Genomic DNA, 15,704 nt, shown 5'->3' with positions numbered 1-15,704 from the left:
GGGGGGGGGGGGGGGGGGGGGGGGGGGGGGGGGGGGAGGGGCGGGAGATAATGCGAGGGCAAATTTGCAATAGGACCCTGGACAGCTGGAGGGAGAAGCCTGGGAAGGAAGAGACTTCACATGATCAGGGGTGGAAAGGCCATGTCAACTCAGCAGGGGATGCTCTGGACCCCACCCCCCACTGCCCTCCTTCGGGCTGGTTTCTCCCCTGCCCCGGGCTCTAACTTTCCAAGACCCTCCCCCCACGCCCAGAGGACTCTACCCACCTGTGCAGAGCATGCCTGAGATGGCCGACCGCTTAGCTTGGGCAGTATCTGCCGCTCCCAGGGCCATCCCCACCCGGACGCAGACTGCGTTGCTGAGCCCCAGGGGAATCTGGGATCACAGGTAACAAGGGGCTGTCAGTGGAGTAACCTCCAGCCCCCGGAATGGGGTGGGTCCTGAGCCAGGAAGAGGCCAGGGCTGGGGGTGGAGTGGTCCTCCAGCCCTCCAAGCTGGGCCAAGAGGGAGAAGAGCAGGAAGACAGGATGGATCCCTAGCTGCGATTGGGAGATGGGTTGGGGATGCCCTGAGTGAGCCAGGCAATGCTGCCCCCGACCCCCGCTCCAGAAGACATCACAAGGCCACTGGCCCTGCAACCTAGATCAGTGTGTTGCCAAAACGTCGTGAGTAAATGCATTTTTAAGAGGTAGCTGTGGTCTTAAGTATGCCAGAAAAACAAAGTTTTGTGGAAACCATGTGTAAAATAAAGCACCTTATACGTTAGTGCTCTAAGTGTAGACTTTTGTGAGTCGTTTCCTTAAGCCCAGGGTCGCATACTGCATGTCCCCAGGAGGATGGCAGATAGATACACACCTGAGTGACATGGGACAATTCATGTCTCTGTGGGAAGAGGAGGGAGCTACGGGGACCGCGGTGGGGGACAGCGATGTCCCCCCCCCACCACCACCAGGGGATACCATTACCCAGCTCTCGCTGACTGGGGCGTGCAGGAATATGGGCCCACCGCTAAATGGAATGTCCCATTTTTCAAGAAAAGGCAAAAATTCAGATTACGATGTGAAATCTCTCCATTTTTAAATAGTGCTAATTAAAAAAATTCTACCACCACGTGCATTCAGTATTACCCTCCGTGGAGCAGCTGTGAGTCACTTGTGTGTCCGGCAGGGCCCGTACCTGAACGGGCACAGAGGGTCCAGGAGGGTCCCTCGGGAGATAGAGACGGCCCTTAGGGTGACCCCCTGCCCCTCTTCTGTGACACCGCAGGCCGTCAGGGGGGCTGGGCCAGCATGGAGGGTGTGACGAAGGTGCCCCCAGAAGAGACTCACCATGTAGACTATCGTGGCCAACTCATAGAGGATCGCCTGGCCGGAGAGGTCCAGCACGCTGATCAGGCCTGCGGGGGCGAGTGGGGGGGATTGGGGTGCACACGGTCAGCACCCAGCCCTGGGGCTGGCTAACAGACCTGGGACAGGATGCCCCTCTGCTTTGGAGGCCAAGGGGCAAATGATTTCCAAGGGCAGATTTGCAATAGAAGATGTTCCTACTTGGCCTTCAGCCTTCCAGGAAAATCCCAGTGGAATTTTCTGGAGGCCTTTCCCTGTATGGTTTGACTTTCAAGTCCTTGGTATACTTTGGCATGGTGAGCGAGAGAAAAGAGACCTGGGCCAAGATCAGGAGAGCCGAGGTTGGGTCCCAGCCCTACCAGTGTGCAACTGTGTGAGACTCTGGACAGTCTCTTGTTCTTGGGGCTCAGTTTACCTATCTGTAAATGGGGGGCAAGGGTTGGGCCAGAAGGTCTCCCAGGGCCATTCTTGCATTGGCCTGATTCTCAGGCTGTGTGGACTCTGCCCTGGGTGCTCCGGTGAGCACACATGTGTCACATGCCTGACAAACCCACACATGCTCACACCCCTGCTGGTTCAGTCCCTCGCTCCCTCACTGACTCAACCCCCTGCCCCGGGCACCTGCTCCGTTCTAGGCCTTTTGCTGGGCGCTGCTGGGGTCTGGACATGAAAGGCCCAGGCCTGCCTTCCGGGAGCTCAGGACCTCGGGGCGGAGATGAGAGAGCCACAGGCCCAGACTGGCCCAGGCTGCTGAACAGCGGCGTCCCGGGGGCGGGGGGGGGGGGGAGCGGGGAGGGGCTTCGGAGCTGCCCACGCGGTTCCCCGAACCGTGCTCATCCACGTACCCATGAGGAAGCTCCCGATCTCGTAGGCCCACCACTCAATGCATATCATGAGCATGCTGGGGACGGCCAGAGAGAAGAAGGGGCCCCAGTCCTGCAGGCACTGGCTGGACCAGCCTAGGAACAGAAGCCGCGCTCAAGAGCCGAGCAGGGAGCCCACTGCGCATGCCCGTCCACTGCCAGACGCCCCTGCCAGCCTCTGGCTGTGCACCCCCGCCCCCACCCCCACCCCCGGGCTCGGCTCAGGACGTGCAGGCACTTTGCATTCTGCACAGGGCGTGCCAGCTGGTCCAGGGCTGGTGTGGTGCGGGAGGAGGGTGCCAGGCAAGGGCGCCTGTTCACACGGCCAGCACCGCAGGGCGGGTGAGAGTCCCCACACTCTGCTTGCGTCACCACGCCGGGATCTCAGGCAACTACCCTGCCCTTTCTGGGCTCCATTCCCTCATCCGAAAATCGGAGTTATCTTTGCCCTGCCTCTCCGGAAGGATTCTTGGGAGGATGGTATGAGGTCAAGGGTGCCGAAAGGATTCTCAGGGCAGGGGGGGCAGGGGGGGGCACGCCGGACTCCCTGCCCCGTGACTGAGGCCCCGGCCAGAGAGCTGGTCCTGAAATGTGCAAGGGGACCCCACGGTCTACAGAGTTAGGTTTCAGGAGGCAGAAAAGCTCAGACGGGCACAGGTTCGAGTCCAGCCCCACCATGTACCAATTTCCTCTGTGTAAATAAAATGGGGATAATAAAAGGCATCATGGAGTTTAACTGGGGTCAGAAATGTCGGGTGCTGGGCCCACGGCTGACACCTAGAATTTCCCCCGTGTCACCACCTTGAGATCAAGGAGCGGGCCAGAAAGCGGGGCTCTGCACCATGTCACATTTGATGGGGGGCGATCTGGGGCCTTTGGGGGCGGGGTCCTGAGGGGTGGAGCAAAGGGGAAGGAGGCCCCAAAGGGAAGTAGAGGCAAGCCCGGAGACAGGGCCCCTCCAACGGGACTGCAACCGGGTCTTCTGTCCACCGGCCAAATGCACCCCCTGGGCCCGTGCTGGGGTCCTGCCTGATGCTTGTCTGCTCAGCCCCCCACAGGCAGGGCGGCCCTCTGCACCTGCCCACGTCTCCAGGTGCAGCTTCTTCAGCACAATGTAGAGAAAGAGGAAGATGGTCTGCACGAAGTAAGACATAGTGCTGGCGTAAGCAGAGCCCCTGGGAAAGGAGAGAGAGCAGGGCTGGGGCCAGGGGCCGACTCTGGCCCTTGGCGTAGGGGGCTCCCCTGCTGAAGCCAGCATGGAGGGGAAGCGGGCCCAGGCATGGCCCAGCCAGCGCCCCCATCCTGGGATCGGCCACGGGACCCCCGGCCACAGGCACTATGACAACAGAGTCCTCGGAGTCACCCTGCCAGGTCCCCACTCTCGGCCTTTCCTGGCGGGCTGGGGCACGGATGAGGAGGGCTCCTCTCCCCGTCTCCTTGGTGGGGAGCCCCCCAGGACCCGAGGGACCAGCAGGACCCCCCAATTCCTCACGACACCCACTTCTGGACGGCAGGGGCAGCCCCCGCAGTTCTTGTGAGGCAAGGATGGTGACCAACCCGCCCCAGTCGGGAGTGGGGTGCCTGGTGCCAGTGCTCCCTGACGGGGTCCCCGGTGCTCACCTGACCCCCAGGCTCAGCATGGAAACCAGGATGTAGTTGGCCAAGCCATTGATGCAGTTGCCCACGATGCCACTGAAGACTTGGGGCCAGACAATTCCCTGAAATAAATGAAGGGGGTGGGGGACAGGAGGGAGGGGTGTGGCCCAGCCCAGGCACGTCCAGGGGTTGGAAGGAGGCTGGGGACATGCAGCTCCTTGCTGGGCCCTACTCAGGCTCACAGATCGTGCAGAAAGGAGAAAAGCCTCAGGCACCCCTTCCCACTGGAATAGGGCAGTGTGCTGGGCCCGGGGGTCACCCTGCTAGCCAGGGACCTGTACCTGATTTTGCAAATATTTCGCCAGCAGGACATAAAGGAAAAATGCCTGTGTAAAATAAAAACAAAAAAACCAGACACACAAATAAACAATGACTACCCAAAAGCACGAGATGAACATCAATAGATATTTCTCCGATACCTGAGTATGGAACAATAACTTCACCAAAGTATGTCTGGAACCCCCGCGCCCCCCACTCCCCCGGTGGGCTGAAGCCCGCTGAACCATCTCGGGTGCTCTGGCCCTGCCTAGGAGGATAGAGGCCCTCATCCGGGCTTCTGCTCGGCTGCAGGGGAAGACAGACTGGCAGGGCGGGTTGGCTCCAACAGAGAGCACAGTTCAGCAGGCTTGTGTAAGAGGCCGAGCACCTGGCAGAGAGCTTCTGGCTGCCAACCCAGATCTTCCATCAGCTCAGGGAGGCCACCCAGGGGCCTGCGTACAGAAGCACCCAGCAGAGCCCCAGTCCACAGGCTGTGACCACCCTTGAGTCTGGCTCTGGCTGCTGAAAACCATAATCTAGGGGGAGTGGTCTTGGGCTAGGGTGGCGGGGGTGGGGGGGAAGGGGCTCAGCCGGGTGGCCAACAGTAGACCCTGCTGAGTAGGCTCAAGTCCCCACGCGGTGGCAGGTGGAGGATAGAGCATGTGCGTCAGCGTGTGTGTGCTGGGGGCTCTGTCCCTGCCCCCCCTTTATGTCCTCTGTTAAAGCCTGGCCCTTGGCCTGCGCCTTCCTACCCCATCCCTTCCCTTAGCACTCCGCTTCTGTTGAGTATAGCACAGTGCTTAAGAGCACGGAGCTGGAGCTAGATTGCCTGGGTTCAAGTGCTGGCCCCACTCTCTTTATCAGCTGTGTGATCTTAGGCAAGTTGCTTAACCTCTCTGGGCCTCAGTTTCTTCATCTACAATGGGGATAATCATCTGTGCATATACTGCATGCATATTCATCTCTACCTATATATGTAAAGTTAATATCGCCAAATGCTTACAAAACAGTAAATGGCACGTTTAAGCATCCCAAGTGTTAGGTAAGCATTATGTAAATGATGTTTGGCACTTCTATTATTACTTTACTGGTAAATTTTACAGCAGCATTTTATGGGAGGGACTTGCTTTACTCGATAAAGGAGTTGCCACAGTGATAACGTTATCGGATGCTTTCCCCTGACCCAGCCCCAGTGGCCCTGTTTGGCAAGATACCAAAGGGGTACTGTCATTCCAAAGACGCCATCCCCAACACAATACCGCCCCCTAATCACGTGTCTCACTAAGCCTCAACAAATTAAAGAGGGTAGGAGTGAATTCCTGAGCAGACATACAGACTACCGGGTCCGGCCAGAAATCTCAGAAACTGACTTGACTAGATGCACTACCTAGCTCGTATTTAATAAATTAATGGAGAAAGGAGAGACTATGCAATCATGAGTCCTAGTTAAAGTTTGTTAGATGGATTAGAGTCTTTTTTTTTTTTAAAGATTTTTATTTATTTGACAGAGACACAGCGAGAGAGGGAGTGGGAGAGGGAGAAGCAGGCTTCCTGCTGAGCAGGGAGTCTGATGTGGGGCTCGATCCCAGGACTCTGGGATCATGACCTGAGCCGAAGGCAGACGCTTAACCGACCGAGCCACCCAGGCGCCCCTAGATGGATTAGAGTCGTAAAGGTAAAAATAAAAACCATAGGAGGGCTCAAAGACAACATAGGCAAATGTTTATATAATCTTGCAATGGGGGTAAGTGTTTTTAAGCTCATCAAAGACCCCATAAAGAAGAGGGTTTATAGATCTGTTATGTATACACTAAAAATTCTTTAGGTCAAAAATATCAAAAATTAAAAGGCGAGTGACAAGCTTAAAAAATGAAAAGGGATGTGCCCTATATGACAAAGAGTTATTAGTTAACAAGAGTTATAATAACTAGAAAAAGATTAACCCAGAGGGGCCTGGGTGGCTCGGGCCGTTAAGCATCGGACTCTTGTTTCGTCTCAGGTCACAATCTCTGGGGTCATGAGATTAAGCCCTGAGTCAGGCTCTGTGCTCAGTGGGGACTCTGCTTAAGATTCTCTCTCTCCCTCTGCCCCTCCCTCGCGCTCTCTCTAAAATAAACAAATAAATCTTAAAAAAAAGATTAACCCACTAAAGCAAAGGCTATGGACAGTTCACAAAAGAATAAAATGATCAATACATACATGAAGAAAAATGTTCATTAGCAATAACATGCCTGTGAAAACTATTTCGAATCAGAAAAAAAAACATTAGTAAAGGGGCGTCTGGGTGGCTCAGTCTTTAAGCGTCTGCCTTCAGCTCAGGTCATGATCCCAGGGTCCTGGGATCAAGCCCCGTGTCGGGCTCCCTGCTCCGCGGGAAGCCTGCTTCTCCCTCTCCCACTCCCACTCCCCCTGCTTGTGTTCCCTCTCTCACTGTCTCTCTCTCTCTGTCAAATAAATAAGATCTTTAAAAAAAAAACAAAAACATTAGTAACAATACTCTGCGCTAACGAGAGTGTTGCTAGTGGGGGAGAATTGGTACAAACTGGTATCAAAAGCCATCGCCAAAGCAATGCCAATTCCAGTAAAGCACCTGAAGGAAATCGTTACAGATGTTCACAAAGATCTAAAATATAAGGGTGTTTATCACAGTCTTCTCTCTGATAGTGAATACTGGAAACAACCGAAATACCTACCAAATAGGGATTGGTTAATACATTGTGGCACCATAGGTTGCTCCATAGCCTTTGAAGTGGATATTGTGGAAAGCTATTTATAATCACATCCAGGGACTAACAACATGTTGGAAAGGGGAAAAGCAGGTTATAATACAAGATACACACGTTGACCCTTTTTCCAACTACACGTGTGCATGCGTGTTTGAACACACGCCCGCGAACAGAAATAATCCTGGAAAGAGCAATTACCCTATATTGTCTGGGTCATGGGGGGGGGGGGCAGGATTAGAGGTGATTTAGAATGTTTCTTTCCCACGCTTCCCACGATTTCTCCAATAAATGGTTTTCTAATCAGAAAACATGTTACTTCCTAAAAGGTCCATCTGCATGCACTGGAATGAGACCGGATTTTGCCTCCAGCCAGCCTCGGTGGCTCGGCCAGAAGTGGCTGCAGGCTCATGGGCCTCCCCAGCAGAGAGCATGGAAAAGCATGGAAAAGCATGGAAAAGCAAACCGCCGGAATCAAAGAGAGTGTAGGTCCACCCTCCTCCAGGCTCGGGAGACAGAGGCACTTACCGGAAGTGCTGGGATGAAGATCAGCACGTACTCCTGGGTTAGCCTGCAAGAGAGCCAGAAGCTCCAGAGCGGCCCAGGCTGTGCCCTCCAGGAGCGGGGGGCGGGGGCTGGGAGGCTGCCCGAGGAACACTCTGGGCACCCCAGGTTTGAAGAGAGGCTTTGCTAAGCCCTGAAGACAAGTAGTCACGGGGTGCCACTAGAAGGCAAGGACCTAACCACGAGGCTGTCATGGCTAGGGAACTTAAACTCGCGGTAACATGCGGTGTGTAAGGGGGAGCGGGGAGAAGCTGATATCTTATCAAGAAAGAAGCAAATGAAGCGCAGATCCTACAAAATGAACAAGGTATTCCCAGGCCGGGGCTCACATGCAAATGCCTTCATCATGTCGCCTTTCCTCCCGAATTAAAACTGGCCGCGTGTCTGCCCCCTGCTGGCCGCAGCTGGAGCAGCACGCCCCAGAAGGGAGAGACCCGAGCACGGAATCCTGGAACCTTCCCCGGAGGAGCTGCACCTGTGACCGCTGGCGACCCAGAGAAGCACGGGGGCTGGGGGGGGGGGGTGGGGGCGCTAGGGAGTGGTCTCTTTGACGGGGTCCCTCCCCGGCGCCCCAGCAGAAGCCAGTACCTGGACACGGCCGGGTCCTGCCGGAAGAGCAGCAGGATCTGCTGGGTGTTGAGGAAGAGCGCCCAGCAGGGGAAGCAGCAGAGCAGCAGCACCAGGGTCCCCCTCTGCAGGATGACCCCCACGTGCTTCTTGTTGGGGCTGCCGAAGCTCTGCAAAACAGCTCAGTCCTGGGTCAGGCTGCCCACCCCTTCAGTACCTTCCCTCTGTCCCCTGGGTGAACCTAGCCAGGGCGTCAAGCTCCTAGCGGTGCTAGGGCCGTGGGGATGGACCCAGGACACCACCATCGGCAGCCGTCCGTGCTCCGGGAGCGGGCCTTTGGCACCCCCTGATTACAGCCTGGAGGGGGCCCTTCTGGGCTCAGCTTCCTCTGCAGGGGGCTCAACCTGCTCATAGAATCACAATAGCCGTTATTTAGTGAGCACTAGCTCCAGGCCAGGCCCTGCGGCCAAGGCCAACCTCTATCTACCCCTTGTGCCGAGTTCTTCAAAAGCCCCTAACAAGGAGCGCTTCATTCTCCCAATCACAGTTAGAGCAAGGGAAGCTCCGAGAACATTTGTCAAGTCCCCATAAGGCTAAGTGGCAGCCCGGACCGAGCCCAGGTCCCCAGGTCCACCGTGAGTCCAGACCCCTGACCCAGGAAAGCTGAGCCCCCCTGGGCTGTGGGCCCCCGAGGCTGGGAGGGTCCCCACAGGTGCGCCCTCAGCATTTGACACATGAGGTCAGGGACCGGCCTCCACCCCGTTCCCTCCATGGCTCTCTTGCCCGTCTGCGCTGACTGTTTCAAAACGATGGATCTAAGTCCCTGACAGCATGCGGGCCTTGCAGGCGGGCCGGGGGGCAGGTGTCCCCGGGGCCTGTTTGATGGGCTCCCAGATCCAGGGGTCACTGAAGGGCCTTCAGTGGGCACCCTCCTGCCCGGCTCCAGGAGGCCCACCTACCTGGGACATCAAGGTGTCACATGCCGAGGACAAGCCCAATCCTATGGAAACTCCACAGACATTGACAAACTGGAGTCACGCACAGGAGAGAACACAGGGCTTGTCAGGGGTGGGGGGCGAAGGAGGGGAACCTGGGGAGCACCCTGCGTCCGGGGGAGGCCACTCAACGGCAGCCCTGATGTTCGGCTGAGCTAGAGACCCCCTTCCTGCCCCAGGCCCTGCCTGCACGGGCAAGGCCCCCCTCCCAGGCCCAGCTGGGAATGTCAGCCCTCATGCTGTGTCTCGGTGGTGGGGCAGGGGGAGAGCATCCCCACACCAACCCAGCTATACTCACGGCCACCGAGAGGGTCACTGATGCCAACTCCAGCTTGCCCAGGTGCCCGCAAAACACTGAACTCACGACATGGATCATGAAGGTCAGCACCTGGAACAAAAACTGGGGGACAGCAACCAAGGTCAAGGGCCCTGCACCGCCCAGCCCCACACTGAGGCTTTTCCTGGGGGGCCTCGAACCAGAGACCCACAAAAAAACACAGCCGCCGGACCCATTGCCCGCAACCGGGGAAAGAAAGCGAGCACTGTGGCTGAGGCGGATGCGGCAGCCGGAGCTGGAGGTCAGGACACCTGAGTCTTGCTCCCGGATCTGCCGTCAGCAGCGGCCGTGAGCCTCTGGGCTCCACCTCTGGGCTCCAGTTTCCCTGCCTGAAAGTGCGGGAATGCTCCAGAAGCAGCTGCACCCACGCAGTCTGGAGCCCAGAGAGCTCAACTCAAACATCTCATACTCCAACGGTGTTATTAATAATCATGTGGTCAGACCTCATACAAAAGAGGAATGGCTAGGTCCCGGTGGTGGGATTAGAGATAAATTTCATCGTAACTTTTCATTTCGTCCGGACATTTCGTAGGGAGCATATATTGCTTAGTATTTATGGTGAGAAAAAAAAGAAAAGAGGATCTAAAGCAATTTTCCCATTGGAAATAAAATGGGCAGATGGGCCCTTCTTCCCCCTGCAAACTGTCTGCAGGGGGGGCCCACAGACTCCTGTATTAATGGGTCTCACTGGTCATCCCAGGGATTTAATCCAGCCTTCCCGTTTGTTTCTGAAGGAGGACACACCTGCCCCTTCGGAGTGGGGGCTGCCGGCTGCTGAGCGAGGTCAGGCCCCACTGCCAGGGACAGCTGTCCGCTGTCTGTCACCTGCTCTGGGTGGTGGCCCCTGGTACTGCCTGGACACGGTCAGTGCGGGAAGTTTCTGGGGAGGGGTGTGAGCTGCTCCTGGCACAGCCCCCGTCACACCCAGCCTGACTGCCTATCCCCCCCGCAAAAGTTCACCTCCTTACCAGGGGTCCGGAAAGAGCGAAGAGCGTCCACACCTCGGCCGCAAAGCCAACGGGGACCAGCCTGCGGAGGGCAGGGCAACAGCCCCCTCGGTCTCGGGGGACCGCGTCCTGAACGCTGTCCATTCCGAGACCAGGCTGCTCTCCGCCCTGCATGCCTGGGCACTCCTACCGCCAGCCTTGCCCAGCCAAGCCCATGTCACCCTGCCGCCTGGCTAATGAGTAAGGGGCAGGAGGAGGGGCCGCTGCAGCAACCTATGGGACGTGCCCTCCCTCCCGGCTCCGTGGCCCTGTTGCCCAGCCCACTGGCTCTGTCACCAGGGCAGGACAGGATGGAGCCCTGGGCACCCAGGACTCACCCAGGCTGATGCCTGTGGGTGCCTTGGGTCTGCTGTCCCCAGGGCGGTCAGCTGCAAAGCCCCAGGAGGAGAAGGTTTGGGGCAGTGTGGGGGTGTGCTGGTTCTGGGGGTGAGGGCAGGACGGCCTGGCTGGGGTGAGCTGAGGCGCTGGGCATCTTACACCCTGGCATGATGGTACCCATGATGACTCCCACTCCAGAGAAGAAGCAGTGAAGACTTAGAGAGGAGGGCAGCCTCCAGAGCCCTGCCCCAGGAGCGGTCCGGTGGGAGGGGGCAGTGGCCTGGAGCCAGGAGCCAGGATACCTGGGGGAGACCCCTAGCCCCCTCTCTGCCCACGATCCCTTTCAGCAGCATCCCTGAGAGCCAGGGTGACCCCCCTTGGGCGAACAGCTCACCCTTCTCCCCCTCCATTTTGCCCAGTGAAGCCATCACTGGGCATCCCCCCAGGTTCCTCTCTGGCCTGCCCAGTCTACCTTCTCTTCTCTCCCATGCATGCAGCAGAGCTGGCCTGCGACCCACCAAGGACAGGCGGGGCAGACCACGGGAGGCTCATAACTGCCACCTTACCTGGTCCAGTCCCCGATCAGGCTTTGGGATGTGGGCTCAGCCAGGAAGAGGAAGCCCGAGTGAGAGGCGCCGGCAAGAGGGGCCGGTGGGACAGCGGCCATGGGATAGCCCATCCGCCCAGCTGGTTCCCATACGCTCCCCTGCAGGGAGGAAGCAGCCAGCAGGACCCCAGGACACAGCCCTGCGTGCACTCTGCTCCCCACATGCACACGCAGAATCCCAAATGCTCCGCCGCCCTGTGCACCCCAGTGACCCGGGCGACCACTCTTCCTTCCCCCATTCTGCCGAGCTCCTAGTGCAAATTTCTACAACCTGCACACGACCCAGCCAAATTAACTGTCGCCGACACAGAGGAACGAGAAGACATTTTATTACCATTGCAATGATTAGTGTGTGACCAAAACAAGGCAGGGCTACGGATCAAAGCTGCATGGTTCTAGTGATAAGCCCGTCGCCATGGGCTACGTGCCTTGGGGCTACGACGTGCCTCCTTTGATGTGTTTTCCAGTTCTTCTCACCTTCTGCCCTTTCTGGTTCTGGGCTGGTTTGGCTTCCTCTCTTGAAAGGCTGGCCAAAACCTTTTCCCTTTTTTTTTTTTTTTTTAAAGATTTTATTTATTTATTTGAGAGAGAGAGAGAATGAGAGACAGAGAGCACGAGAGGGAAGAGAGCAGAAGGGGAAGCAGACCCCCGGCTGAGCAGGGAGCCCGATGTGGGACTCGATCCTGGGACTCCAGGGTCATGACCTGAGCCGAAGGCAGTCGCTTAACCAACTGAGCCACCCAGGTGCCCCAAAACCTTTTCCTTCACTCCAGGGCACCTGGGCCTCGGGGGTGGGGGGTGGGGGTGGGGGAAATCTCTTTTAGGTGACACCCACTGTCCCTAGATGTGGGGCCACGCGGCCAGAGCGGTGTCCCGCCAGCCTAGGCCCCCTGCCCCACTCCTGCGGCAGGAGAGTGACTTCCGTGGTCAGAAGTCACATGTTGTGGGAGTCCCCAGTGGATGGGGGGTTTGGGAGAGGGGGTTCGGGTAAGCCCGTGGGTGCGGGGCAGGCGAGCAAATCTAAATCCAAGGTCAGCTTTAATGAAGGCAAAGCCGTCCCCACCAGGATGGAAGATATTTGGTGCAAATGGCAACATTGGGTGCAGTTTCTAGTGAGGGTTTCTCCGTCTGGCCGAGGGGGTGCAGTAGGTCAAGGTCAGCTCAACCTCCCGAGGGCGGGTCCTTGCTCAAGCGTCCTCAAAACCATTCCCACAAATGTTCCCCAGGATTCTTACAAAAGCTAATAATGCTGTTCTTTCCCACACTGCTTTCAGGCCCTGGGTGTGTCCAGGTCCGGGCCTGGGGGATTAGGAACAGGGATTAGGGCCCAGTGGCCATGTGGATGCTGCCTCCTCCAGGTCTCGAGTCTTCCAGATGCTCCCAGATGACGGTGCTTTCCAGCTGGGCCTGCGCTCTGGGCTGTGGTTTAGCTGCCTGCAGGGCCAGCCTCCGAGGCTGGTGTTCTGGGACTCCAGCCAAGGCAGCCAGCGTGGAGGCCCTGGCACCCTCCTGCGGGGAGGTGAGAACTCGGGGGTGTCGGCCCCCTCTCCAAGCTGCCCAGCGCTATTGCGAGCAACCTCTCCCACCTCCTGTCCCGCGTCCCCTGCGGCCTCCAGCAGCACACACCACACTGATAACAGTTCAGCTCCTGGGAACAGGGCCACGAATCCCCATGACTTGGGGAGCCTCCCGCTTCTTGGGGTGCCCTTCCCCTTGGGGCCCCGTGACTTTCAACGTCCTCCCTTGTGCCAATTTCGGTGCCAATGACAGTTCTTTGGCGGCAACAGGAGAAATTACCTTGAGATGATACCATCTGAGCAAGGAAGGGGGAGGGGGAGGGAGGGAGGGCGGAGGGGAGGGAGTGGGGGTGGGAGGAATCATTATCAGCAGGTGATCACTGGCAGAGGAAAGTTGAGCAACCAGCCTGGAAAACAAGAGAATCCCGGCAACTTTGGCCTCGGGGCTTTTCAGGCAAGCTCCTGAGATTACTCAGCGGCAAACACCTTCCCATCGCAGAGGCCAATTCTTGGAAGATGGAGCAGGGATCAGCCAGTGCTGGGAAAGGAAGAGGAACACGCGGGGAGCTGGGTGCTGTGGCCGCGTGGGGTGGGGCAGTGGGTTCCCCCAAAAGGTGGGATGCCATGCAGATAAAAAGGAACGGTATCCCCTACACATCCTGCATAGTAAATGCCCCCACCCCAAGTTAGTGTCTTCGACCAGCCACCATTTATGTGCTGGGTCTGGGCTGGTGGCATCAGCTGGGGACTCTGGTGGCGAAGCCCTGGCATTGCTGTGTGAGCAAGTGCCCGCAGGCTGGCCTGGGCTGGACGGCCCCCGAGGGCTGGCAGGGGTGCCCGCTGAGGGTCACACTGCCCACCCGGATCTCCCTCCACACAGTCTCCCTGGGCTGCTCGGGCTGCTCACCGCGCGTGCGGTTGGCTTGAAGAGAGAACATTCCAGGAGTACAAGAGGAAGCTGCGTTCGCAACAAGACACGGCCTGGGAATTGACACGGGTCACTTCTGTCTGTCGGCCAGAGCTAATCACAGGGCTTGCCCCACTCCTTTCTTCGCCCCATCTCCTCTCCCCTGCCCGGCCCATCCCCCACAGCCCGGCCCAGCAAGGGTGGAAGGGATGAAGTCTCCGGCACACAGTGGTGAGGCTTGGGCCTGCCCAGGACCTTCCCACGGAAGAAGGACCTCAAGTCACAAAGTCCTGGGGGCAGTAGGAGGTGGGGGGGAGGGGGGCAGGGGGGCCTTGTCCTGGGCGTGCCCTCAGGTAACTGCTGGATACAGCGGATGCCGGGGCCTCTGCTAACCTCTTTCTTCGCTTGGTTACGCTTCACCAGGTTTGTTTGCCCTTTGGCTACCCCAAGCCCTGCACCCCCAGGCCGGGGAGCCAGAGTTTCTCTCTTTAACCCCCACCCCGCCCCACTCACTGCCCCGTGACTGAAAAAACTCCCAGTTATCCACTGGGGAGAGTGGCGACTCTGGTCTTCTGGTCCCTCAGCCCCACATCCATCATCAGGACGAAGGACAGTGGGGAAGGACAAGGAGTCTGCCTCCTGCCTGTGCCCAGGCCTTCAGCTGAGCGGTGACCCACATCGCCCTGACCAAATGCCCGAGGCCACTCCGACACCCCCAAGACAGCTGCTTCCTTCTCTCCCTGCGTCCACCCAGCACCTCGTCCCTCCAGGCCTCACCCCCTCCTGCTCGCTCCTCCCTCCCTCCTCCCACAAGGCCTCACTGGGCACCTTCCCCACAGAACCGCCCAGAGGTCAGTCCCCACAGAGGCTTAAGGTGCTCCCAGGCCTGCGGGTGAGGGGAGGGACAGAGCTGCCAGAGCCTCAGCGGGAACGGCGAGGCCCCTACGTGAGGCCTGCCAAGAGCAAGGCTCCTAAAACCCCAAAGATGGTGGGGGGCGTTTCCTACCGGGAAAAAGTCTGCAGGAAAAAAGACGATTATTCAGCACTAGAGTGAAATGAGCTCTCAAGCCATGAAAAGACAGGGAGGCACCTGAAATGCATATCAATAAGTGAAAGAAGCCGGTTTGGAAAGGCTGCATACTGTGTGATTCTAGCTATGTGACATTTACTGGGGACAGTAAAAGGATCAGTGGGGGCCAGGGGTGGGTGGAGAGGGAGGGGTGAACGTTTGGGAAGGAGGATTTTTCTGGCTCCCTGCTATTATATGTTTGTCAAAACCCCTAGAACATACACCATGGAGAGGGAACCCTGGTGTAAACTCTGGACTTTAATTAATAATCTGTATCCATATTGGTTCCTCAGTTATAATCAATGTACCATCCTCTTGCAAGAGATTAATACTCGGGAAAACCGGTGGGGTGGGGGCTTGGAGAGGGGACTGGAAATTAAACTCTGTACTTTCTGTACAATTTTTTATATGAATCTAAAAGTGCTCGAAAATATAAAGTCTATTAGGGGGCGCCTGGGTGGCTCAGTCAGTTGAGCGTCTTGATCGCTTGATCTCAGCTCGGGTCTTGATCTCAGCGTCATGAGTTCAAGCCTGGTGTTGGGCTCCATGCTCTCTGTGGAGTCTACTTAAAATAATAATAATAATAATAAAGTCTATTAAAAACTGATAGACAGGGGCACCTGGGTGGCTCAGTCGTTGAGCGTCTTCCTTCAGCTCAGGTCATGATCCCGGGGTCCTGGGATCGAGCCCCGCATCGGGCTCCCTGCTCCGCGGGACGCCTGCTTCTCCCTCTCCCACTCCCCCTGCTTGTGTTCCCTCTCTCTCGCTGTGTCTCTCTCTGTCAAAAAACAAAAAAAAAAACAAAAAAAAACTTTATTAAAAAAACCACAAAAAAATGATAGACAAAATCATAATAAAGGGGTAGCATTTACTGAGGTTTCTAAGGAAAATACCCTCCCCCTTGTCCCTTCAGTTTAAGAATGCAATGGTAGAGCTATTCACAGTCACCAAAAAGCGGGGACCCCCCCGA

The 15,704-nt window shown here is 57.3% G+C and overlaps 1 protein-coding gene across 1 annotated transcript in view; it reads right to left on the bottom strand.

Annotated features, from left to right (window-relative positions):
• SLC47A2 (solute carrier family 47 member 2) overlaps nucleotides 1-10,400 on the bottom strand; it is a 19,736-nt gene extending 9,336 nt beyond the window's left edge. The window contains exons 1-11 of the mRNA XM_044921803.1: nucleotides 10,278-10,400; nucleotides 9,271-9,372; nucleotides 8,937-9,005; nucleotides 7,999-8,147; nucleotides 7,375-7,417; nucleotides 4,147-4,191; nucleotides 3,830-3,927; nucleotides 3,287-3,384; nucleotides 2,192-2,305; nucleotides 1,329-1,396; nucleotides 267-375 (exon numbers count right to left, since the gene is read on the bottom strand). Coding sequence (XP_044777738.1) covers nucleotides 267-375; nucleotides 1,329-1,396; nucleotides 2,192-2,305; nucleotides 3,287-3,384; nucleotides 3,830-3,927; nucleotides 4,147-4,191; nucleotides 7,375-7,417; nucleotides 7,999-8,147; nucleotides 8,937-9,005; nucleotides 9,271-9,372; nucleotides 10,278-10,400 — 1,018 coding nt within the window. The remainder of the gene's footprint in view (nucleotides 1-266; nucleotides 376-1,328; nucleotides 1,397-2,191; nucleotides 2,306-3,286; nucleotides 3,385-3,829; nucleotides 3,928-4,146; nucleotides 4,192-7,374; nucleotides 7,418-7,998; nucleotides 8,148-8,936; nucleotides 9,006-9,270; nucleotides 9,373-10,277) is intronic.
• Between the last annotated feature and the right edge of the window lie 5,304 nt (nucleotides 10,401-15,704).

Source organism: Neomonachus schauinslandi, chromosome 15 (genome assembly GCF_002201575.2).
Source record: "Neomonachus schauinslandi chromosome 15, ASM220157v2, whole genome shotgun sequence".
In the NCBI taxonomy this organism is placed as follows: domain Eukaryota; kingdom Metazoa; phylum Chordata; class Mammalia; order Carnivora; family Phocidae; genus Neomonachus; species Neomonachus schauinslandi.
The sequence above is the reverse complement of the archived record's forward strand: the minus strand, read 5'-3'. Positions and strand labels throughout refer to the sequence as shown.